Source organism: Stylophora pistillata, chromosome 14 (assembly GCF_964205215.1).
Source record: "Stylophora pistillata chromosome 14, jaStyPist1.2, whole genome shotgun sequence".
NCBI lineage: Eukaryota > Metazoa > Cnidaria > Anthozoa > Scleractinia > Pocilloporidae > Stylophora > Stylophora pistillata.
This window is the reverse complement of record NC_142532.1, coordinates 24,451,942-24,465,334: the sequence shown is the minus strand read 5'-3', so window position 1 is coordinate 24,465,334 and position 13,393 is coordinate 24,451,942. Positions and strand designations below refer to the sequence as shown.

Here is a 13,393-nt window from a genome sequence, read left to right as displayed (position 1 = left end):
AATATAAGCTTTTCTAAGATGCACCTTGAGGAAACATAACATATAATTTGCTGGTGCATTAATTAAGATAACCCTCTTTGAACAAAATAATAAAATAAAAAGTGTCTTTACTTAGATTTCACCTTGATTAAATTCACTGGACGGTTTACCAGTATCTTACCTTTTCAGGTTTGTGTTTTGGTGGCTGATCCTTGTGTGGTGTGACAGCTCCTTCTGAAGACTCCGAATCAGGTGTTCTAGCAAGAAAAAATTAATCATGTCACTTAAAACTTCTCTTAGGACAATAAAAATTTACTTAGAATTGTACCTCACAGGCAAAACTGGGGCTGCATACAACTTGCCAAGGTTTTCTTGATGCAGAAATTACTACCTACTGATTTATTCTGTTAAAGTGGAGAGACAAATTGTCTCTCCACTTGGTGCCAGGAAAATTTCTTGCTAGGAAGACGAGAGAGTGACAACATCTGCACCAGTGCCAGCTGGTCTACTACTAAGCTAGCTTAGAGCTTGCCATGCGATGTCTAAAAGTCCCAGAGTTTTTCAATACTGTTCCACCTTACCTGAACTGACTAAGTGTAGATTGTAATTTTGATTTTCCATGAGGTATTTCTGGTGTCATCAGAGCACACCTCAAGTCCCTTGTGTCATATTCTTGGAGACAACTTTTCTAGTCGTGCTCATCTAATACAGCCTGAATCAGGAAATACACATTCATTCCTGCCATGGATGACTTTGCTTGGCCACCATCACATATTTTGCAGCTTAGTTGTTCCACCTTTTCTTTCAGAGATTCCACAGTTTTGGCAATACTTTCATTTGTAAAAACCTTTTCTTTGGATTTAATAATGCTTACTTTGAGCATGTTCATGATTCTTAAGACAGCAGTTCTGAAAGATAAGCAGACAACTTATTTTCACAGGGTTTATTCAAACATGGCAATCACTTCCGACAATCTCACCACTCAGTCAACTGTATTTAATATTTTTACTGCAGTACTGTGACAATCCTTTTAACTGGTTAGACTCCTTTGTGCATGCTTTTCTTTCGGAAGTACCCCATCCAATGAAAGGTGCTCAACAAAATAATAGGATTTTTCCCATGATTAGCTTGTAAAACAACCTTAATCTGACTGGGATGCATTCAAGATTTAGTCAAGGGGCCGGTTCGTTGATTGTCCAAGGGCATGCTCCCTCAGGAGATTTTGAAAATGAGGTCTTCGGAAACATGATTTCCAGCATTTTGAGGGACAATTTAGGGGGTTGGACTGAACCACCCAAACCACCCCTGGGTCCGCCTCAGAATCTAGATGCAACAGTTTTCTAATTTTTATCACTGAGAGTTTGGTGGAAGAACAAAATTGATCTTGGTTTTAAAACCTTCCTTTGCAGAAATGATCATGTTCTTAAATTAAAATAGTGTACAATATGTATCTACAGCTATCTTACTTTGCATCTGCTGTTTCTTCAAAGACAGTTTGTAACTTTTGGAAAAAGGTCACAAACTCTCCAAGACCCTGTAAAAAAAAATTGTTGAAAACCACAGATGAAGGAAGTTATTAAACATTAGCCATGAGTATGGGACAGAAAAGTCTACACCAACTGGGCTGCAAAGAACTCTTTGGCTTAGTAAAGATTCTCTCTTGTGGTAAAATGACCTGACACCTACTAACAGCTGAAATATATTTATAAAAATTCTATTTGGTACACTAAAGGGAATAATAAATTTTGATATACTGATATATACCTTAGTTAATGGGAGAAGTGGGTTGTCATCAATTGGTGCATAACTCTTTCCACCCAATCGTATCCTCAGAATAAACGAGACAGCTGTCTGTTGGCATGGGAAGGAAAGAAAACTAGAGAAAACTGTGTAATATTATCCTCCAACTGCTAAGGATAATGATGAGAAAAAAAATTGTTTTTTCACCACTGGATCAGACTATATACATTTTAGAATACAGCTCAATCCTATCTCTCAGTTGTTTATCAAGGAGCCAATCTATTGAGAAGCAAGGCAGGATCAGCCACAGATAGGAGGTATACATTGTCACAGCAACTTCTTGGAATGAGGAAATTGGTTTAGAAAGTATCTAAGAACTCCAGGAATATGGATTGAAAGATTACAGCTTTTGCTTTGTTACCTGTCCTCAATGATGACATAAACTGATGATGATGAATGCAATGATATACATGCATGTAAGAATATCAACATCATGATTTAAATGCTTGAAAAATAACTGAGCTGCCACCTCTTGTTTCACCCTCCAGACTCTTTCAACACGCCAGAATTGCTTCTCAAACACCAAGGGATAATTTTCCAAATGAATTGAAAATTTTGACCCTTACAATTGCAACACTCTTAGTCTAATAGTGATTGATTCCACTCTTTGAAAACACTTTGCTAATGTATAGCCCACACCCTCTTTAACTTCTGTGTCTATTTAACAGTGGCTTAGCCAGAAATATTTTATGCATGTGTGGTCTTCACAGCAATTATTTTGATAACTGTCATTTGCTGATAGCAGTTCATAATTGCAGAATTTTCATGATAATATTCACTGTAAAAAAAATTACAGGGGTTTCATCTAAGTTTTTAGCAAGGGAGCAACTGGTTTTCATAGGCAGGCAAAACTCTTTGGACTTAACTTCTTTATGAGATAAACTTTCTTCTATATGGTCAAATCAGGTGGGCAAAAACTTCCTTAAAACCAGTCAAGTTGCTCAGTGCCCAGTCCTTAATGAAACACCTGAAATTGAGTGGTACCTGAAACATAGGCATGTTTTTTTCCCCTGCAACTTTCCTCAATACTGTAAATTGTTTATGAGCCAAGTCCCTGCGAGGGATATGGATGGCCTGAGACAAAGCTAGTTCATCTCTCGAATTCACTAGAAGCCTGAGGTAACTCAATAAACTTTCAGCAATTGATCCTGTTTTCAAAACAACATGTACAAGATTAACAAATCAACAGATCATTTGTTAAGTCAAGACCATGCCTAACTTACCCTGCGAGCAGAGACTTTTTAACCTGTCCTCGAATCGATTAAAAAGAAGAAAAGAAGAAGAAAAGTAGAAAAGGCTCTGCTCACAGGGTATGCCTAACTTCACACTAGTTCATATTTTTTTTCATTTATTTATTATTTTGATTTATTTTGATTTATTACAGATTCCAACAATTAAGAGGCTCTTCTTTAACAATACTAATCTAATCTAAGTATATATACATATATATGTAGTAACTAATTAAAAGTATAATAACAATAATAAAATTAATCAATGTAACTTATGAGATATTAAAATATACAATACATATTATGTGGATTAAAGACCAATATTTAGCAAACAAATGTTTCTTAGCACTATGGCGAAAACATTATGTTCTAAAACGTTTCTTGTTGCTATCGGGAGTCTATTGAACAACGTTGCCGATGTGGATAAGGCTGTCCCTCAGAGAAATCAGCACTGAGAAGATGGCTATTTAGCTCAGGACTGAACAATCCAGCTTTCAACCAAACTGTACAAACAATCGCTGAAGGTCGTTTGGGACAGTATGTACTAATTAAGTACAACATATATGTTCGTATGATGCACGATCCTCGCAGTAGATAGCGCTATTTAAGCAATAGCGGAAATCAGACCTGAAAAAAATCAGGCCTGTACGGGATTCGAACCACTTACCTCTGCAATACTAGTGCAGCGCTCTCACCAATTGAGCTAACAAGCCAACTGGGAGCAAGCTGTTAAGTTGATTCGTAATAAACCCGTGAAAGTGATAAATCAGATACAATGAAAATATATGAAGTTCATATATTTTGAACTGCGGTATTAGATATGTATGATTTTCGCTATTGCTTAAATAGTGCTATCTACTGCGAGGATCGTGCATCATTCGTATCTAATACCGCAGTTTAAAATATATGAACTTCATATATTTTCATTGTATCTAACATATATGTTCCTTTACTCCTGTTTTTCTTTTTTTAAAATACTAGATTACCCAGGGGGATGAAGATTTCCCTGATAACGCCAGTTTCTTTGATCATTTAAAACAAATCTCTGTTTTAATCATGGTTAAAAAACACAGAAGCATTTTACTAAGTTTTCTCAGAAAACTTTCCTCATTAGCAGACAATACACAGTGATTAACATAATTTTCACAGTGGCCAAAATTGAGACCATGGCATTCCAACAATTGGTAATTAATTATAGTGATTTCACTTTTTCATGATTTCAATTTTTCATTGAATTATCCACATTTTATATGCTAGAGGTTAAATTATACTCACTTAGTAGTTCATAACTTATATTTTGCCAATGCTGAAAACGACCCCAAACTTACACACCCACTGGCCACTCCCACCCCTGCAGCTTCTGTGGACACCAATGCCACTCCGTGATTGGGCAACATAGCCACAAGAGAAGCTGCAGAGCCTGACAGCGACTCTTTTAATCTCTCTTACCTCTTTTTCCCCACTTATTTTAACCTCAAAATCACTCTACTAGACCATTCCCATTGATGCAAAGGACCAAACAAATATGAATTTTCTGAAGCCAGTGAAGGGATTCTCTGAATTTCAGAGCTAGTTTCTCGATGTTTAAAATTACCTGCGTGAACGATTCTTGTGAAAATGAATGAGATAGAGGAGGATTGGGGTTCCTGTGCTCTGGAGATTGTTTTAGTACCAGGTCATCAAGCACATCTACTGGCACATCTTGCTCCAGGAACATATCAACTGTTTTCTCAGATAGTGAGTATTGACCATCTGTGTTCACAGAAGAATTAGAAAGATATGTGAAAAGGAGCAATGTAAAAAAAGTTGCAAGTTTAGACAATAGTTAATACTTGTGCTGTAAAGTTCGTGATATGATGAAACTCAGTTGATTTTAAGGGTGACCTACCTTCTCTCTCTGTGGAGCAGAGCACTGTTCTGTTTCCAACCATCAGCTGAAGAATTTGTTGCTGGAAGAAATGTTTCATGCAATGTTTGAATTAACAAATTAATGAATTAACCATTTCATTCTTGAAGTTTACAGTAACACTTTTAATTAGCTAAATTACATGACTGAAGGACAACTTTAGTCAGTGTCTATACTAACAAAAGTCACCACTACTAATCCTTTACACCTGCATATTCTCCATACTGTTCTCTATACATTTCCTAAGGTGCTTACAAGGAGGATTTTTTTAACAATAAAGATGGTGATCATTTCCTCTATTCTCACGACCTTAACGTGTGATTCAGGGGTGATACTGTAAGGAGAAATTAGATGGTAATCACATGTAAGGGTCAAATTAAAGGGTTAGGGATTATTTCATACCGAAAGCATTTCATAAATATGTTTTCTACTATAATTAATGATTATCATTGTTCATTCGTTGATTCATTCATTTTAGTTTGCCATTACCAGTAAAAAAATTAACCGAATACAAAATTTATGATACATCAAAGATAAAATGAACTATTCTAACTAAATTAACTTCAAAATCAAAGGAACTGAAGAGCTAGGTAACAACAAGGAAGCCGATTAGAAGCTGCATGGGGGCTTACTGAGTATAGGCTTCCTTATTTAACTAGAGGATAAACCATACAAATCAAAGGTGCTGAATGAAAATTTAGATTAAGTTAAAAAGAAAAAGAAAGAAAAAAAAAAAAAAAGAAAAGGTGTGTATATAGCTTAACAAAGAATATATTTATAAACTAAAAATTCAAAGAAGAATTTTTTAAAGCCTTTGATAAACAAGCTGATGCTTTCAGAGTATTGAATTTCCCGACTTAGCGTGTTGAAAAACTTAAAACCTTGATGTTGACCTTATAATGTTTGTAACCTCTAGACAGCTCTTTAATTTCTCACCTCTAGCTGTGTCTTTGGCTTTCCAGTGACAAAAAACTGTTGCGAAATTTGAAGCATGTCTTTGACATTACTGTCCGTGATTAAACATGTTTTTACTCTGTGAAGGACATCAGCAAAGTCCACAGCATTGCAATGTAACAAAAACGTGTTATAAGGAGTGCATAACCTAGAAATTGAATGTTTTTCTTCATCCATTGACAACTTATAATTCATAGTGGGGCGTCAGTGGTCCAGTGGTTAAGTGCGCTGGACTCTGGGTCGAAGAGCCCGGGTTCAAGTCCTACCAGGGACATGTCGCTGTATCCTTAAGCAAGATGCTTTACCCACTTTGCTTCGTCTCTCGGATAAGACGTAAAGCCGGAGGTCCCGTCTCTTAAGGGTAATGGGTAAGAGACGTTAATTTCCCACGCACGAGATTACTGTGTGCTGGAGGTCCTCCCCTGGGGTGGGTTGGGTGGGAAAACAGCAGGTCCACATCAGCTTAATAGTTGCCAATAAATTCAACCTGCTTAAACAAATAAATCAAATAAAAATAAAATAAAATAAATAAAATGACTGCTTTGTGGGCTTCAAGTACATCATGTAATTTCACTGTAAACTCCCCAGCTTCCTTAAAGAAAAAAGATAGAGCCATTATCAATATTTCTGTCAACAAATCACCATCATATCGATCTTTTAAGACTGACCGGATGGTTACAAAAGCTTGGTGCCACTTACACTGACCGCCTCCCAGTTGGCTCAATGGATAGAGCGCTGGACAGTTGTGTGGGAGGTCGAGGGTTCAAGCCACGGCCGGACCAACACTCAAGGTCTTAAAATAATTGAGAAGAATTATGCTTCCCTTCTATAACATCAAGAAGTGGTTAGATATTCTAGTCTTCTCAGATAGGGACAAATAAAATTAATGGAGGTGCCATCTCCTGCAGGAGGGATAGGAGACGCACGAGATTACTGTGTGATGGATGTCCTTCCCCGGGGTCGGATGGGTGGGTTGGGTTTAGGTGGATGAACCTAGTAGGGGACTACGTGTCCTATTGTTCTTCCACCTGTACAATGTACAAATCTTTTGAAACACAGAATTGTCTTTTATTTTATTTTATCAACTGAGTAAATCGTGTATGAACTCTTCTGAACAAAATCGAAGCCTAAATATCTTAAAATCTTTAACTCTCAAGATCTGAAGGTTAATTCTCCCCTCTTGCTGCTGCATATTTCCTTGTAAATTTTGTGCGTGAAGACCTAAACACCGCAAATATGAAGTGAGCTTAAGCTTACTGCAAATTGGTTAACACCAAACTTCGTTGATTTTATCTTGTAGCTGCTGGTATCTTAACTAATTCTTCACACATTCACAATTTACGACAATTTTTCTCCATCAAAACGCTTACAAAGTACAAACACAATAATTGGGCCAGCACGTGTTGCCCACGATCAAAAAAACTTTCCAAAGAAAGCCAGATCGCAGGTTACGTCAAGGGCACCAAAAATTCATACCATGAGGTTGCTCTAAGGAGCCTTTGATTTTTTCATGTTACATATTATGGTAGTTGTCTATTACCTCCATCCAGAAGCCTACTTGTTATCATAAAGTAAATATGATGGAGAAATGTAAGACTGAGTTTCATGCTCATTTGAATTAATTCAAAGTCAATTGCAATTGTTCAAACATTAACCATTCCATTTCCAATATCTAGTTTTAGTAATTCTCTTTACTGCCCAGCATACAGTTCTTATTATGTTATTACTGATAATTTAGTTGTGGATCAACTAACATTCCCCTGCTATTCTGCTTGATAGTATTGATATTGTAGGGAAAAATTCTGTCTTAGTTGGTTACTCACCATGGGTATTAAAGATGGAGTGGATTATCAACATTGACATTGAATGTACCTGGTTTCACTTGTTCTGTATGACAAGTCCCAAACAAATCAACAAACAATGGATCCTGAAAAAATCAGATGAATACAAATTTTTTTTAGGAAGATTACAGTTTAAACTACCAGAAAATATTACCAGTTTAATACTAACACTGACCTGGTTTTGCGCAAGACAAGTTAGTCTCCTGTAGTAATTGGATTTGTTGGAGAAAAGCATACAATTATGCCCTGGGAACCCTTGCCAGGTAACAGACCACAAGTTAATTCCAGCTTGAAGACACTTTGACTACAATCAATCATGAACTAACAAAAGCAAAAATTATTACATAAGAACAAACAATTAAGTGTTTAAGCTAAAGGTTTATCTGTTGATATCAAGTTATTATCTAAAACAATTTCTTTTCCATAACACTGCCATTCTGAAGAATATGACACCAATCGGAAAACGAGACCTGTAGTTTAGCTGTAAATTATAATTATAAGTAGCCCTATAGCGATCTCCCTCCAATGGACTTAGCCAGAGGGGAAAAACAGGTCGGAGGGAAAAACCATCTAACAAAAGACATGAGCTGATTTTTTTTGCATTCTGAAGGTGGAAGCATCTGTTAAGGCCAGTATACCATCAAAAATGTTTTGTTTTACTAGAGACCCTGTAACAATTTACAGGGGATCCTAAAAGACAATTAACAATTTAGAAAAAAATTTGCAGTACACTTAAAATGCCCACCCGAGTTTCATCGGGTAGAATGATTCCTTTAGAGGGATCAATGCTAAGACTTTTTAAGTGAGGTCCAGGGTTTTCCATGCAAACCTGATGGGTAAAATAAGGTTTGTTGACATTACAATTACATTATATTACAGTACTGCATCAATCAATTCAAAGCTTCAGCATCTCTGCCCCTTTCCCCCCCCCCCCAACCCCTGACATTTGAACTTTTGATAACTGGTTTCTTCAAATTCCTGAGAAGGGAAAAAAAAAAAGGGTTCAAATGTGCCCATTTTTTTCTCAAGAAAAAAGCTATAAAACAAGCTATAAAACCTCGTGAAGTATTTACCTTAAATACATTGATATTTAAGGATATAACACTTGTATTCTGCTGGAGAGACTGGACACATCTCTACAAATTTCCCACCCACCCCAGTCATGCAAGGTTCAACCCGCTACCACTTCCGCTTCCATTCAGATGATGGTTATTCTGTAGGGAGGGAGGGGACATTGAAGTTTTGAATTGATCGTCACATATCAGTAATCATTAATATTCTTATGAATAAGGATGTATAAGGATAATTTATTTTATGTCAGGTACACAGGGAGTGGTTGCCGGTTGCCCAGATCTCCTGAGCCAGGGGTTCATGATAAAAGGGACTGACATTACTAGATTCCTCATTCTAGGAAAAATGATAAATTTTAATTGATGGGGAAAGGGAAGGTGGCCTTAGTTGAGAACATTGAACACACCTCAGTGCAATCCTGGAAGCGTTCTTGACCTCAAACAGCCTTGTTGATGCTGTACCTAAACAGGTTGGTTTGAAATGAACAGTTCCCTGTAAAACCCCAAAAATTTACAATCAGATATAACAAATCACCTGGTTTTCCACTTAACATGAACTTTTTACTCTTATTAAAACAACAGAGATACTTAAATTAAGATTGATTTCAAAGTAGTAACTAATGGATTGGTAAATCTTAGTCAAAATATAACAAGGAGCTGTTCATAATTGATAACCATGCCATTATGGATTCAAATCAAAGAGTAATGGTTCAATCGAAAATGTCCTAAGATTACAACCTGATTATTGAGTTTTAGAGATGGAATCTCTGCTGATCCAACAAGGCTTATTTCCCAAACAAAGTTGTAAAGTACTCAGTACAAAGTTTCATATATCACATGTTACAAAATAAATGTCACTTGCTAGACAAAAATTGCATTTGATTGTATGTATTGCTGTGTCATAAGCCATGTATTTTTGTTTGCAAAAGCCTGCAAATTCAAAATAAGCAGTGTGGTATGATTGCCACACACTAAACTACTGACTAACCTCACTTGCTATAAAGCCACACCAAGAATTATTGGCCCGCTGTTATTTTTGTACACACTTTGCTGGGCTCGGCTGTACTGTCACAACCTCAGGTGAATCTTTCCCAGTACAGCCCTTATGCTTGATTGGTAAGAAGTTATTATTATTTTAATTTAATTTTTGCTAAGGTTCCCACTTCCATTGGTTTCTTACAGACTGCTATAACTTATTTCTCCTCTAGTTTCAACCATACTTGTTCCAGACCCAAGGTAGAAAAATAAAGATAAAATCTTACAATTTGTTTTGTAACTACCTTAACAGATTGTCATCAAATGCAAAATGGATCGGATTCTGCCCATTGCTGGTCAACAGCAGTGTTCTGTAGGACATGCCATCCACAGTAGTGGCTGGAAAGACCTAAACATTCCAAAAAAGGAACAAGTTACTAATCATATGCTTTGGCAACTAACAGAATACAATCATACTGGCACCACCTAGTAATACATTATGGTGGACTAAAACTGTTTCTATCCATTAGTTTAGGAACAGCATTATTCTAACAAGGGTAGTGTAGTGAAGCATTTGTCCCATTTACACAAGCAAAATGTTTTCTTAAAATTAGGTTGACCTGAATAATCAGTTTGAGAATCTTCAATGGGGAAAACATCAAACCATGCTTGAAAAAACAGCTTTAACGTGTGTTTTAGCTTTGGTGTGAATGGCTAAATTATCACTTACCAGCTGTTGTACATCCCATTGACTTCTGGGGATAAAATGATTCAGTCCGCATTGCAAATGTGAGTCCTAAAAATAAAATCCAATCAATTTTTTTCGGTGAAACAAGGAACTTGGATTCATTGATGTTTCATCAATGAAAATTCTAGATGTAACATCAAAACACTTAAGCTAATAACAGAATATGGAAACAAAAACAGAACTAAAGCCCTGTATCGTTGAATCTAACCATAAACAGAGTTCAGTTCAAATTACTTATTAAAGTTGATTTCAGCACAAACCTGTAGCACTGAGCGAAAGACACCAGGGAGGACATTTCAACCAGTCGATAATCTCTCATACTCTGTTCCAAAATACAAATAATATTATAATAACTATTGGTGTGACTCAATATCAAGGGCATACTTCACCTGATAGGCAGAGAATTAAACGTCAAAAAACATCTTAATGACACTATCAGAACTCTCAAGTTAATTGCCTGACAAAGAATAAGATTTTTTACCACAATTCCTAGCCTCTGATTGTGACACCATGGGTGTCCCCTTCTCGACAGAAGAGGAAGGAGGGGGGTGTGTATTTAAGGGAATAATCCCCTGGAAAATTGCAATAAAAAGTAATAGCAAGGACATGCATTTCTTCATTCTGAGTGATAACTTCCATTGCTGACGTGTGAAGTGTTTGAAGCAAGTACAAAGGAAACAAGGAGTAAATTCTATTTATCAAATGAAAATCAGTTATATGGGTACTGAACTAGAACTGCAGTTTGCTATCTCAAAATCAACAATTTGAATCAGAAACCTTGAATTCATGACAAATAAATAAATGGTTGTTATGAGCTTGGAAAAAATTTAGGCTTCTTAACAGGTACACCAGCACAGGAAATAAATCCCTCACCTTATAAAATGTATAACACTCCAGGTCAGCACTAAAAACCTGATTAGCAGCATTCTATTAAAAAAAAAATTAGAATTACAAATTGAACTGTAAACAGAATCAGACAGTAAAGGCAAAAATGAACCAAGTCCAAGTGAATGAAAGAAGCATAGACAGTGTTTACTGACAGTATCAAATAACTTACTGGTCTAAATGTCACTCGGAATGATGCAGTCTTTAGAGGGAGGATGTCTGCTTCATCTGGGGAAACACAAAATATTCCTTGTTGTGTCTATCAGACAAAAAGGAGCAAAACATAACACAAGAAGAAATCACAATGTAACATTTATTTGCAATTTAAATCATAGGTCTCAAACTAGAGATGGGCAAACAACAATTGTTAATGACCTAAAAAGTACAAGTTTTCACCTTTCATCCACATGCACGTGATTTTTCCCTTTGTATGATTTGTGATGTTTACTGTCTGTATAAAGTAAACACAGAAAACAGAATAAACAATTGAGCTCTGATTCACAGTGAACTAAACCAAAGGAATTAAACCCTTTTTTGAAACCATTTACCTTCTGCTCCACAGCCTTAGGATCCAGCATCTGCCCAAAGTCTGCCTGGAGAACATCCAAACCGACACGAGGGACAATGGTGGTCTGCAAATCATGAATTCAAAATAGTGATCACATTAGAATCAAACTTCATGCATTAAATTTAAATGAAGGAAAAACAGGGACCTTAACAAACAAACTAGTAACTTACAGTTTCTCCAACTGAGGCATGACAAAGAACTCTTCCATTGGTGACAGTTCATGAGCTGATGGCAGCAATTCTCCAGAAGAAGTACTCTGCTCAAAGAGAGGAATCAACACAACTTATGTTGTTAATTATTCCTTACTTTCTGAAGATAAAACTCAAAATTAAAGGGATGATATAACTGGTAACAAGTAACACTCTACTAATCCCATGCTGCTGCATCTTTTCTCTTAACTGGAATTTCATTCTCAACCACAGTTTGTGTACATAATCAACGTTTTAAGATTTTATTTACAAAGCAATAAAATATTATGTTTTAACTCTTTAACCCCTTAGATAGAGTAACTGGTTTCTAATTTAAATAAGATATAGAAGGCATAAGAATAAAGGAAATAATCACCAAATTAAGAAGGTCCTGATTGTCAATACTGTAAATAAAGTACAGAAGAATGCAGAGAATACCAAAATTAATTTTGGGGTGCAAAGGGTTAAATGTCGTTAACCTACAACTATCAGAGTACAAACCTCCAGTGCTATGCTATTAAAGCTCCTTTGCCATCAAGTTGAAGTTTGTTTGTTCTCAGATCTTCATTAAGTTGCTACAATAAATTCATGAACATATTGAGTAGTAAGGTTATTTGATATGTTAGATATACAATCATATAGACTTTGTTGTGGGCTGCTCTAGAGCAAAAGCATTTTGAAATAACTTTAATTCGTATAATTATTCATCATTTTAATCGAACGTAATCTACAGATCTCTTTTAGTGGGAACACCACCACTTACCTCAGATTTTTGAGAATCCACATCTAACATGAGTGTGATACCTGTCCAGATGTTTCCTCTGCAAAACAGCTGGTAAACAGATAAATTTACGGTTCATCATTTTAACCTCATGGTATGACATAAGTCATGCTATGGGTTTAGGGTTTGGAGGCAAATTTCAATTACAAATCACACACTCACTCACTTTGTTATACATTAATTAATGAATTAAACCTGGATTAAACACTTTTTCTTCCCCTCTCCAGTAAGTTTACCTGTTCAAAGTCACGGTGTATGTATATTTGCATGGGGGTGGTACAAAGGCAAGAGTATGCCGAACTACTTGGACAGATTCAAAATGGCATCCTGTCCCTTGAAGGGTGATGGTTTTTTTTATTCCAAACTTGATCAAAACATACCTTTGTGGAGCCAAAAATGGAAAGGAAATATGCTACAGAATACCCAACTGCAGAGAAATGGGTGTCTGAGTCTTAAAAGTGACAATAAC

General features: G+C 36.2%; 2 protein-coding genes and 1 long non-coding RNA gene across 7 annotated transcripts in view; 1 reads left to right on the top strand and 2 right to left on the bottom strand.

The window, feature by feature from the left end:
• Window positions 1-94: 94 nt before the first annotated feature.
• On the top strand, window positions 95-3,310 carry LOC148717179 (uncharacterized). The gene is made up of 2 exons (XR_015995696.1): window positions 95-231; window positions 1,470-3,310. It is a non-coding gene; the product is annotated as an uncharacterized LOC148717179 (long non-coding RNA).
• On the bottom strand, window positions 161-8,313 carry LOC148717178 (uncharacterized). Of its 2 annotated transcripts, none has more exons than XM_088746128.1 (10): window positions 7,885-8,313; window positions 7,692-7,795; window positions 6,568-6,661; window positions 5,851-5,947; window positions 4,897-4,957; window positions 4,603-4,760; window positions 1,744-1,830; window positions 1,446-1,513; window positions 561-887; window positions 161-236 (listed from the first exon to the last, which is right to left on the bottom strand). In XM_088746128.1, the coding sequence occupies exons 2-9, from the start codon at window positions 7,729-7,731 to the stop codon at window positions 668-670; spliced, it is 825 nt and encodes a 274-aa protein (XP_088602254.1). In that variant the 5' UTR covers window positions 7,732-7,795; window positions 7,885-8,313; the 3' UTR covers window positions 161-236; window positions 561-667. The 2 variants fall into 2 exon arrangements, with proteins under 2 accessions (XP_088602254.1, XP_088602253.1); XM_088746127.1 differs by having other exon boundaries at window positions 7,741-7,795.
• A 122-nt stretch (window positions 8,314-8,435) lies between these two features.
• LOC148717177 (cilia- and flagella-associated protein 65-like) overlaps window positions 8,436-13,393 on the bottom strand; it is a 7,303-nt gene continuing 2,345 nt past the window's right edge. Inside the window, exons 1-13 of one of the 4 annotated variants that reach the window (XM_088746144.1) lie at window positions 12,907-13,393; window positions 12,645-12,718; window positions 12,520-12,547; window positions 12,126-12,211; window positions 11,936-12,019; window positions 11,784-11,838; window positions 11,560-11,615; window positions 11,376-11,429; window positions 10,763-10,824; window positions 10,485-10,550; window positions 10,060-10,163; window positions 9,187-9,272; window positions 8,436-8,538 (exon numbers count right to left, since the gene is read on the bottom strand). The exon at window positions 12,907-13,393 is cut by the window's right edge and continues 2,345 nt beyond it. In XM_088746144.1, coding sequence (XP_088602270.1) covers window positions 10,526-10,550; window positions 10,763-10,824; window positions 11,376-11,429; window positions 11,560-11,615; window positions 11,784-11,838; window positions 11,936-11,965 — 282 coding nt within the window. In that variant the 5' untranslated portion in view covers window positions 11,966-12,019; window positions 12,126-12,211; window positions 12,520-12,547; window positions 12,645-12,718; window positions 12,907-13,393 and the 3' untranslated portion in view covers window positions 8,436-8,538; window positions 9,187-9,272; window positions 10,060-10,163; window positions 10,485-10,525. Of the gene's footprint in view, window positions 8,539-9,186; window positions 9,273-9,398; window positions 9,888-10,059; window positions 10,164-10,484; window positions 10,551-10,762; window positions 10,825-11,375; window positions 11,430-11,553; window positions 11,616-11,783; window positions 11,839-11,935; window positions 12,020-12,125; window positions 12,212-12,519; window positions 12,548-12,644; window positions 12,719-12,906 lie in introns of those variants that run through there. The other 3 variants (XM_088746143.1, XM_088746145.1, XM_088746146.1) reach the window with 3 other exon arrangements.